Source organism: Molossus molossus, unplaced genomic scaffold (genome assembly GCF_014108415.1).
Source record: "Molossus molossus isolate mMolMol1 unplaced genomic scaffold, mMolMol1.p scaffold_m16_p_6, whole genome shotgun sequence".
Taxonomy (NCBI): domain Eukaryota; kingdom Metazoa; phylum Chordata; class Mammalia; order Chiroptera; family Molossidae; genus Molossus; species Molossus molossus.
Window position 1 is genome coordinate 78,973,389 of NW_023425399.1, and position 12,084 is coordinate 78,985,472.

At 36.5% G+C, this 12,084-nt stretch overlaps 1 protein-coding gene across 2 annotated transcripts in view; it reads left to right on the forward strand.

Moving 5' to 3' along the window:
• TAF4B (TATA-box binding protein associated factor 4b) overlaps positions 1 to 12,084 on the forward strand; it is a 121,836-nt gene that overhangs the window by 75,803 nt on the left and 33,949 nt on the right. For both annotated transcript variants that reach the window (XM_036245808.1, XM_036245809.1), the window contains exon 13: positions 3,574 to 3,630. In XM_036245808.1, coding sequence (XP_036101701.1) covers positions 3,574 to 3,630 — 57 coding nt within the window. The remainder of the gene's footprint in view (positions 1 to 3,573; positions 3,631 to 12,084) is intronic.

Below are 12,084 nucleotides of genomic sequence, written 5' to 3' on the forward strand. Positions count from 1 at the left end.
AATTACTAAGCTGTAAACAAGGTCACAAACTATTACATACTTGTTTATTTATTATTAGATATATTATACTTGCTCTCACTCTCGGCTTTTCCTCCTCTACCAGACTTTTAAATATGGGAGTGTCCCAGGATTCAGTCCTGGACCTTTTGTCTGTCTGTATTCCCTTGTAAATTTATATTTCCAACTCAATTTACATTTTGGAGCTCTGGACTCATAGCTAACTGCCTACCTGAAATCTCCACTCATTTGGCCAGTTGACATCTCAGATTTAATGTGTCCAAAAGACCTCTTAATTTTCCTCCCACTCAAAATGCTTCTGACCCTTACAGGTTTTCTTATCTCAGTAAATGACACCATTATTCACTTGGTTCAAGCCAAAAGAAAAACCTAGGAGTCATCTTTAACTCTTCTCTCCTCTCACCTAGTGTATTCTGTTTCTGAAATGTATCTGCCTTCTCGTCATCACCATTGTCACCACTCTAGTCTAAGTCATCTTTCACATGGACTTTTATAATGTCTTCTAACTGATCTTCTTTTTCTTCTAACAACCTACTTTTGTTTGTTTTTTTATCCTCTCCCGAGGATACTTGTCTATTTATTCTCAGAAAGAGTGGGAGAGAGAAAGATGGAGAAAAAGGGAGAGGGAGAGAAACATCTATGTGAGAGGGACACGTCGACTGGTTGTCTCCCCCACGGCCCAGAATGGGGCCGGGGACAAACCACAACCTAGGTACGTGCCCTTGGCTGGAATCAAACTCATGACTCATTGGTCTGCAGGCTGATGCTCTACCGCTGAGCCAAAATGGCCAGGGCCTAACAATCTACTTTTTATACTATCTTAAGAATAATAGTGTCACAATAAGTCATGTGTGTCTCTTGCTTCCCTTGCACTAAAATAAAACCCAAACTTCTTACCAAATTTGAAAAGGCCTTATGTGATCTGACATCCCCCTCCCTCTCTGAGCTTGCCTTATATTGCTCACTTTTTCACTTACTCTGCTCCAGTCACACTGATATTTCTTTGATTGTGCCAAGCTTGTGCCTCCCCACTCTCCTTAGGATATTAAACTACTTATTAGGCATCTAAAACTGAACATTTAGGGGAAGTTCCCTTCCCCTAAATCTGCTGTGGTCTTTATCCTCTCACAAAGTTGGAATTATCATTCACCCAGTTGTTTAGGACAGAACCCTAGGAGTCATCCTTGACTCCTCTCTTTACTTATAGCCCTATATCAAATCCATCAATAAATCTGGTTGGCTGTACATCCAAAATATATTTAGAATCTAATCACTTACCATCATCTTCTCTGTGACACTAGTCCAAGCTGCCCTCATCTTTTTTTCCAGTCTTATATTCACAACATTTGTATTAGAACAGTCTCCTAATTGCTCTGTGTGCCTGTGCCTCCAGCCTTGGATCCCTATTGTATAACCCCTACTACGTAGCAGCCAGACTGCTCTTTCAAAAGTGTCATGTCAGTGGCATCTCACGCCTGTGCTCCAGACACTCTAGTAGCTTGTTCTTGTAGCTGAAATTAAACCCCAGTTCCTTACGGCCTACAAGGCAACACATTGTCTCCAACCTTATCTTCCTCACCTTTTCTCTGTGCTCCAATGACACACACAGATTTGCTTTCTTTCCCCAAGTATGCCAAGCTTATTCCCATTTTAAGTTTTGGCAATTACTGTGCATTCTGGTTAGAGTGTTCTCCCAGATCTTTGCATGGCTGCCTCCTTCTTGCCATTCAGATCTCTACTCAAATGTCACTCCTCAGAGATGTCTTCCCTCCCATGCTAGCTAAACAAATATTCCCCCTTTTCTTTCTGTCATATTTTATTTCCCTTATAGCTCTTGTCACTATCAGTAATCATTTGTATTTTATTTTCCTCATCATAAATGTTTTACATATTATGTGTATTTAACTTTTATAAAATTATTTTATTATTATTTTTTCTTAAAATGTAAGTTAACTTGAAAGCAGGGACTTTGTCTTGTTACTTTATTTCTGTATCTCCAAGGCCTAGAACATACAGAGTAAAATTTGTACTATGGATAATCAGTAAATATTAGTTGACTGACAAAGACTCGATGCTCAAATGTACCTATTTTATACTGAAGCAAAAAATTACACGCACACACATACATACATATACACACATTTTTATATAAATATATAAATATATATATATATACACTCATTCTCTTATAATATTGTAGGTAGAATAACAAAGGGGTTTGTCTTAGTTTGGGCTGAAGTGAAGTTGTTTTAGTAGATTGGGGACACAATGAAGAAAAAAATCACTACTTTTGGGTAGAATTTTAGGGTAGGTATTGCATTAAGGTATTGAGTTTAAAATTAGAAGGCATTGCCATGGCCGGTTTTGCTGCTTGACCAATGAGTTGTGGGTTTGATTCCAGGCAAGGGCATGTACCTCCTTTGGTTGGGGTCATGCAGAAAGCAACCAGTCGATGTGTCTCTCTCACATCAGTGTTTCTCCCTCCCTCCCTCTCTATCTGAAAATCAATGGAAAAATATCCTCGGATGACAATTAAAAATAAATAAATAAATAAATTTAAATTTAATTAGAAAGCACTCTTAAATCTAAGCAGTTTCTTTCTTATCCTTTCCTTGAACAAAATACTGATAAATCAGTAAACCTATCAGGTAAACTTAGTGAAATAGGAAAATACTTTTAGCTTTGGTTTCATTAGCTATCTTTAATTAGCTGATGTTACATTTTATAAAACAAATATACAGATGTATAAGGAGTTAGATAGCTTTATTAGAATGAGAAGAAGGGCATATCTGTCCCAAGCATATTTTTCAGTGGACCAATATTCATGATGTCAGAAATCAAGTTCTTTACCCTTTGTTCCATCATAGCATTACATATAAAAGGTAGCTCTCCTCTTAGCAATTCTGTAAGATTATTTATTTTTAGAATGTTAAACTGGATCAGTGTGGAAAGTGACATTTAGCAAACATTTATTGAACATTTGCCTGTGTATGATATTATGTCACGTGCTATAGAACACCCAGAGATGATAAGATACTCTAATGGAAGCATTGGGATCTATTTCCTATTTAATTTTTTAAAAATTACACTTTTAGAAAGAGATTTGATTCAAAGCTAGTCAGATTCTTGATTTTTAGTAGTCCTTGAAATACCATATTTTTTTTCCAAAAATTGTTTTACCTAAAGATTAGCCAGTATTGCTTGTTTGCGTTCATTTAAGCAAACAATTAGCCTTTTTTTCCCCTTCGTCCATACCATTTGTTTTTTAGTTTGTAGTGTTCCAACAAGAACAACGTCATGCCTCAACTGGACCTGACTGACAATGTTAGCATCATTTTCAGTATAAACTTCCTCCAGGCTAGAACTGCAGCAGCCGGCCAGACAAGAGAGGGAGGGGTAGTAAGGGAGAGAGTACACAGGACTAGATCGAGGCATTTTCCCCTGGAGCTAAGGTTTTCAGTCACAAGAGAAAATTGTCATTTATTAAATATTTAACGGCAACTATGGTGTTTAGATGTTAGTAATTTCTATTAAAATTTTTTTTCCCTTTGATAGAGTCGTTCCAATAAAGAAGATCCAGAACAGCTGAGATTAAAGCAGAAAGCCAAAGAGGTAGGACTTTCAAGTTACCATGTTTGTCTTTGTGTTTGAGGGAAGGCTGGCAGCTCTCTCCTGGCAATTAGGTCAGGGTTTATTTTGCTGTTGCATACCATTTGCAGAAGCCTTGGGGAAGGACAGGAACTGCTGAAGGCAAGGGCAGTACTTCAAATGAGGTCAATGAGTGATGTGCTCTCTTTTTAAAATTTATTTTCAAGGTTTAAGTCTGTCTAGAAATGGCTCTTTGTAAACTATAACAGCACACTTGGAGGAATATAATGTGGGATTAAGAAAAAAAAGTAACTTCTGAGATTTAGCATCTGGGACTGTACAATAGGCTACATTTTTCCAGGGTAATTGTTCGTTTTGTAAATCTGATACTGCTTATAATTCTTTGGCTGGGAGGCGGTACTGGGATTTAGTTTTAAATGGAAAATGCCTCTGGCTTTTAATTTTCTGGGCCCAGCAGTTTTCTGTTCTGGAATGGAGCCCTTGTTTCACACAGTTCATGTTTAGCTGCAGGGGTTTTAGTTTATAGCTTAGACTGGTTAAGCTTTTACTCCCAGAGGCCTCTGCATAGCAACTGTAGAAATCAACAAATAAGTTCATTTATGTCTGCAGCCTCCTCTCAGTAGCTGACTTTTTACATTTCCCAATATCCATTTCCTGACTTTTCTAGCCCCAGAGAAAAAAGCTCCACTAATTGGAGCTTATTTTAATTGAGCCTTAATATTGGATCTCACTGGAGTTGCCCCCAGAGCTGCTGAGAACAGAAGGAAATGAAAGTACCTAAGGTTGAAGATGTGGTGTGTGTATGGGTGTGTGTGTGTGTGAAATTTTTCACTTGACCTACAGATTCCTTTCCCTGCTGAATAAATCATCAAGCCTGTTCACATTTCTGATTAAGGATCTGACAGCAGACAATAATAAAGACAATTGAGGTGTGAGATGTGTGATATGAAGCTGAAGAAATTGGTTTCTATAGTTACTTGACTGATTTCATGCAATTTTAAGGATCTTTGTGCTAAATAAGAGTGATTTCCTGAGCAACCTTTTTCCTTAACTGTGCCTCTTGAACTATGAAATTTGTTGTTGCTTAACATAGCTGCACTCGACTCCTAGGTGCCAGCAGCAGCAGGTTATTTATGAATGTTTTAAAGGCCCTTATTGTTTGGATTAATGTAGGAGCTGAGGCAAAACAAATGGAAATCTAGTAAGAATCTTACAATTAACGTGGTTTGTTTTCACTAAAACAGAGAAGGAAAATATATGAACTCTGGATGGGAGGGTTTCTGGATTGGGGTGAGGAGAACTGGAAAGGGAGAACATTAAAAAGAATTGAAACCAGAAACATTTAATTTAAACAACAAAAAATTTCTTATACTTCTTTCTTTCCAGTAGAAAATTTATTTAAAAATATTAAATGAAAAAAATAATATGAGGACTGTACCTATAATCCTTTATCAGCAAGCTTGGCTTAATGATAGGTTATTTGGGGATGGACAACTATTATTGCTCTAAGTTATGAGTATTCCTCTTTGTTTTAATTAATGACTGATAAGATGCTTTCTTCTAATTGTATCCCCATTTTGGAAAACATACATTTATACTAAAGCTTACCCTTTTATCCTTAAAAATCCTATCTATCTATTCCTCCTTCCTAAACATCTGAATCTTAGATTAATTTTTCCTTCAGGTTTGTAGGGAATGGTTTTGTTTGGTTGGTTGGTTTTTCTTTTAATATTGTGTATAATTATTCCCTGACACATGAATTGCTGGACAGCATTTAAAAAAATAAGATTGTAAGAGTAAATATGAAAAAAAAAATACCTCTCTTAATGAGAGCAGGTGGTACCAAACCTGTTTTCTTTCCTCTCCCTTGCCACATCCATTTATTTCTTTTCCCCAGCAAGATTAAATGGATTGAATATAATTTTGTTCCAAAATATTTATAAGTTTTCTAGTTGCTTCCTATCTTGTATGCTCTTGATTTAAAAAAAGAAATACATTGGCCTCATTCCAAGAACAGAACCACTCTATATTAGTTGCAAATGTTTTATAAAAGTAAAATATTGTCATCTTGTCATACCCCTGACCCCTAGAGCTCTTAATAACTTTAGTGTTCTAAGGGACTCTAATTTAGAATCAAACACGGAGGGATACCATATTTTGTTTAGTTGCAAAAATCACTGACCTTATCTTAATATAGAGTTGAATTATTCTCTTGTATGGTAATTTGTAAGGTTATCATTTGTGATATGCTAATTGTTATCACACTGGTATAAAGTATAAGGCTTTAGTTTGTAATTGGGGGGATAGTTTTCTTTGTTCAGTTGTGAAAATTAGCACAGATTTCTTATAGTTGCTTGATTTATAACTGCTTTGCTTTCCTTTTCCTACCTATCTACCATGCTGGTCATAGAAAATATATTAATGACAGTATTTTATGAATGCAGAACTCTGAAGAACTGTTTAGAAAAGTTATAGGCTTTATTGTTGCTAGAAAATGTATGAGCAATGAGGTTTGTTATATAAATATTAGTCACAACTTGAATCCCCTTCATACATAATTTTATAATCCATGTTTACTTTCACCTGTTAAGGACTAGAATTTTGATCTTGATCATTTTCCCTGTGGGTTTTCTTCTCTCATATAGTTTTAGAGGATGTTCGTTTCTTCATTGCATTCTGAATGTAAGGACAAACTGTTAAATTTGTCCAGTTTTTATAACATGGCTAATAAATTTTTTTCATCCTTCCTATTGACTTCTTCCAATTTGTCATTCTCATTTGGCACTTAAAAAAAAATAGGCTGCCTTTAGGTTTGCCTCCAGCCAAGTCTCAATCCATTGAAGTAGCTCTCGCTACATACTGCTCTTACTGACCTGACAGGTTATCTATCTATTTGAAAACCTTATTATTGTTTGGTTAAAATGTCTGTGGATATCCCTGTAATTCAAACATTTTAGTTTCAACTTAGGGCTTTTCCCTTTTTTCTATTTTCACCTGAAAAAATATTGTAAGCATTCTGTCTATTGTAACTTTTTATTTTAAATACTGATACTTTTAAATTTTGATTTAAAAATATTTTCCTAGATACCTTTCCTGAAATGTAAGTACATTTCACCCTTTATTTGAAAAAGGTTTAAATTGATTACTAATTGCCAAATTCTAATTTCTAACAAGCAAGCACATCTTTGTTAAATTTAGCACAGACTTGTCTGAAATGTATGCTGTGTGTCGTAGATTACCATCTAGCCCTCAGTGTTTTCCTTTCTTACCACATCATCCAGAATTCCTCAGAGCAAATCATCTGACCTTGGAGTTCAAACATCCTGATTCCTTACGTATTTGTTATATATATATTGCAACCCTTATTTCCTTTTGAATATCTTCTTTCTCCTTTGGGAGATGTGAGTTGAGCGCATCTGGGCAGAGTAAGACAAAGAATTCATTTACTTTCTTTTTAACAGTTCCTAGCATTCCCACTTTCATTTGTTATCAGACAGTAAAAGGAAGAAAAAGGAATGTAAGACATACCTGCTGACACATTAGCTTCACAGTGCAACCTGTAGAAACTAAACAAAAGAACAGTATTGAATGATTAAAATGCATAACAGATTAGAAAACTTGTACCCTGAAGTATTTAGGATTTTTGTTTGTAGAAAAATAAGGTAATACAATTCTTCATGATGTATTTTTGTGCAAGAAAAAAGATAATAAGGCTCATTACTGATCAGAGTAATATATGATTTATATATGAAAAAGGCAAGGGATATTCTTAGAACCAAGTTTTATTTTTTTTATTTTATTGATTTTAGAGAGAAAGGAAGGGAGAGGGAGAGATAGAAACATCGATAAGAGAGAACATCGATTGGCCACCTCCTGCATGCCCCCCACTGGGGATTTGGCCCACAACCTGGCATGTGCCCTGACTAGGAATCAACTGGCGATCTCTTGATGCGTGGATTGGTCAACCACTGAGCCACACCAACCAGGCCAATTTTTTTTTTTTCATTATTAATTTTAGAGAGAGAGCGAGAGGGGGAGAGAGAGAGAAACATCGATGAGAGAACATCTACTGGCCACCTCCTACATGACTCCACTGGAAATTTGACCCACAATCTGGGCATGTACCCTGACCAGGAACCAAACCAGCAACCTCTAAAATACAGAGTCAGCCTGGCCGGTGTGGCTCAGTGGTTGGGCATCGACCCATGCACCAAGAGGTCACAAGTTCAATTCCCAGTCAGGGCACATGCCCAGCTTGTGGGCCAAATCCTCAGTGAGGGGCATGCTCCAACCAACTGAGCCACACTGGCCAAGGCCAGGGATTTGTTTTTAATGGATATTTTTATAAGAGACCCTTATTGGTTGTATCTCTTGATTGGTATGTATACCTTACATAGAAAAGATAATATTTTATCTAGAACTTCATCAGAAAGTTACCTGCATCTTTAATTTTGAAGTCTAGGATCTCTGTGTCTTGAGAGATGTTACCCTTTTGGTAGAAGAGGTCGAGGTGCATGTTATTTAAAAAATAGCATTGAACTAGAAGTCTTGAGTTTTGGATTCTCAATTCACCCTGCCATTATCTAGATACACTTTGGGGAAGTTATATCAACTTCTTTGAACTTACCTTGGTTATCTTTCTTGTGTTTTAAAAAGAATGTAACAATGCATGCTCTGCTAATGTTACATAGCTGTTGTAATTTAAGGCAAAGTGAGGGGTAAGAGGAAAACCAGTGGCCTAAAAACATTAGCTATAGAAACATTTAAGATAGATTTCACCGAGTTCTTAAATATAAGCTTGCAATTGACCATGCTGTGTTAGTGGTTTCTTTTACATTCCAGAGGACTGGAAAGAAGAATCAGAAGAAAGAATTTATGGTGAGAACTAGGGAAAAAAAGTTCTGTAATCTAATATGAATACAGCACAACATATTTGTTTTAAACAATACATAAATCACGTATTATGTTTAAGTGAAAGGGAGAAAGTATCTAATTTGGATTATGTGGAATATGCTATCTTCTTGAAAGACAGGGATGGATTAGAAAAGCTGACGAGCAAAGTATCAGATTGTATATTTCAAATTCCAAGAATCTCAGATGTTCTGGACAGAGTCCTAATATCTTAAGAACCTGCCTTAGTGGTTGCGAGAATAAAATAATCAGATCCTATACTGTTTGATTTGGTGGAATGCCTGCTTAATAATTGTCTTTGAGGAGTTGAAAAGGACCCTGTGTTTCTATTGTTGGTATCCTTGAATTTGGGGTTCGGGGGGTGATTTTTTTTTTTTTAATAACTTTGAAGGAGTGTTTCTTTGGTTTAAGATTCATTTGTTAATAGTGTTTGGTGGGTGGTGTTTGTTTTGTTCTGTAATATAATATATGGGGATTTAACCTTGCTTTCCCTAGTAAATTATAGTAATTCAGAAGTGATTATAAGCATTGTTGACATTTTAATGTGGTTAAATTTTCAAAAGCATATCTGAAAGTCTATTTAAATTTTTATTAGTTAAAAAAATCTATTGTTTGGTGATAGGGTTTCATTGCTATCTCTGTGTATACTTAATTTTAATTTTGAGATCCAAGCAGGACATCATTCTTAATTCTTTGTATTCTAAACTCAAAACCTGGTAGTGGTACTACTTTATTTCTCTTATTTAGATTCTTTCAAACATTCCTATTTGATAGTATTAGCTGTTTCTCATTGCCACTAATGTATTTATTGTTGGACAGCACACATAATCCTTGGGGGAAATGTTAATTTACCACTCAACTCTTTGCTTTATACCTTATTATCACTTTCCAAAAGTTTGTTGCAAATTCAGACTGAAAATGTCAACACATCATATTTTTTTTTTTTTTTATGAATTTTTATTTATTTTTTTGTTACAGATATTTTACCTTTTTACCCCATTGGCACCCCCCACCCCACCCCCTCCACCCTGTCCCCGGCTTAGTTGCCCATGTCCATTGGTCATGCATACATGCATATAAGTTCTGTGGTTTATCTCTTCCCACCCCCCCACCCCCCATCCCCTCTTCTGAGGGATGTCAGTCTGTGCCCTACTTCCATGTGTCTGGGTCTACTGTATTCCTCAGACTGTTATGTTCATTATATTCCGTATATAAGTGAGATCATGTGGTATTTGTCTTTTTCTGCTTGGCTTCTTTCACTTAGGATAATACTTTCCAGGTCCCTCCATGTCGTCTCAAAGGATAAGAGATCTTTCTTTCTTACCGCTGCATAGTACTCCATTGTGTATATGTACCACAGCTTTTTGATCCATTCGTCTACTGGTGGACACTTGGGCTGTTTCCAGATCTTAGCTATTGTAAATAGTGCTGCTATGAACATGGGGGTACATATATTCTTCCTGATTGGTGTTTCAGGCTTCTTAGGGTATATTCCCAGCAGTGGGATCACTGGGTCAAATGGAAGTTCAATTTTTAATTTTTTGAGGTAGCACCATATTGTTTTCCATAGCGGCTGCACCAGTCTGCATTCCCACCAGCAGTGTATTAGAGTTCCCTTTTCTCCACACCCTCGCCAACACTTGTTGTTTGATGATTTGTTGATGGCGGCCATTCTGACAGGTGTGAGGTGATACCTCATTGTTGTTTTAATTTGCATCTCTCGGATGATTAGTGATGTTGAGCATTTCTTCATATGTCTCTTGGCCATTTGTATGTCCTGTTTGGAGAGGTGTCTATTCAGCTCCTCTGCCCATTTTTTAATTGGGTTCTTTGTCTTCCTTTTGTGGAGTTGTGTGAGCTCTCTGTATATATTGGAAATTAACCCCTTATCTGATACATCATTGGCAATGATGTTCTCCCATACAGTGGGTTGCCTTTCCATTTTGATGATCGTTTCTTTTGCTGTGCAGAAGCTTTTTAGTTTGATGTAGTCCCATGTGTTCATTTTCTCCTTTATTTCTGTTGCCTTAGGTGATGTATCAGTGAAAATTCTGCTCCGTATGATGTCCGAAATTTTGTTGCCTACATTTTCTTCTAGAATTTTTATGGATTCACGGGTCACATTTAAGTCTTTTATCCATTTTGAGTTTATTTTGTGTATGGTGTAAGTTGATGGTCGAGTTTCATTTTTTTGCATGTAGCTGTCCAATTTTCCCAACACCATTTATTAAAGAGGCTGTCTTTACTCCACTGTATGCTCTTGCCACCTTTGTCAAATATTAATTGAGCGTATTGCCTTGGGTCCATTTCTGGGTTTTCAGTTCTGTTCCACTGGTCTATATGCCTGTTCTTGTGCCAGTACCAGGCTGTTTTGGTTACAGTCGCTTTGTAGTATAACCTGATATCTGGTAATGTGATCCCTCCAACTTTGTTCTTCTTTTTCAAGATTGCTGTGGCTATTCGGGGTCTTTTTTGGTTCCATATGAACTTTTGAAGTATTTGTTCTAGTTCTATGAAATATGTCGTTGGTATTTTGATGGGGATTGCATTGAATCTATAGATTGCTTTGGGTAGTATGGACATTTTAATTATGTTAATTCTTCCAATCCATGAACAGGGTATGTTCTTCCACTTTTTTATATCTTCCTCTATTTCTTTTTTCAATGACCTGTAGTTTTCTGCAAATAGGTCCTTTACTTCTTTGGTTAAGTTTATTCCTAGGTATCGTAATTTTTTTGGAGCGATGGTAAATGGGATTGTTTTTTCAGTTTCTCTTTCTGTGAGTTCATCATGGATGTACAAGAATGCCGTCGATTTCTTGACGTTAATTTTGTATCCTGCTACTTTGCCAAATTCATTTATTAAGTCTAATAGATTTTTGATGGAGTCTTTAGGGTTTTCTATGTACAATATCATGTCATCTGCAAATAATGACAGTTTCACTTCCTCCTTTCCAATTTGGATCCCTTTTATTTTTTCTTCATGTCTGATTGCTGTGGCTAAGACTTCCAGTACAATGTTAAACAAGAGTGGCGAAAGTGGACATCCCTGTCTTGTTCCTGTTCTTAATGGAAATGTTTTTAGTTTCTGTCCATTGAGTATGATGTTGGCTGTAGGTCTTTCATATATGGCCTTTATTATGTCGAGATATGAACACATCATATTTTTTGATCATTATGAAGAACAGCTCTGTGTTGTCTGTTGTACTTTCAATGACTACATTTTTTATCTTGCTTTTCTTAAACATGGAAAAGAAACATTTTTGGGCCCAGGCTGGTGTGGCTCAGTTGGTTGGAGAGTCATCCAGTACACCAAAAGATAGTGGGTTCAATTCCCAGTTAGGGCATATACCCAGGTTACAGGTTCAGTCCTGTGTATGGGAGGCAGCTGATCTATGTTTCTTTCTCACATTGATGTCGTCCCCCCCCACCCCGTCTCTGTCTCCCTTTCTCCCTCTAAAGCAGTGGTTCTCAACCTTGTTAATGCCACGATCCTTTAATACAGTTCCTCATGTTGTGGTGACCCTCAACCATAAAATTATTTTTG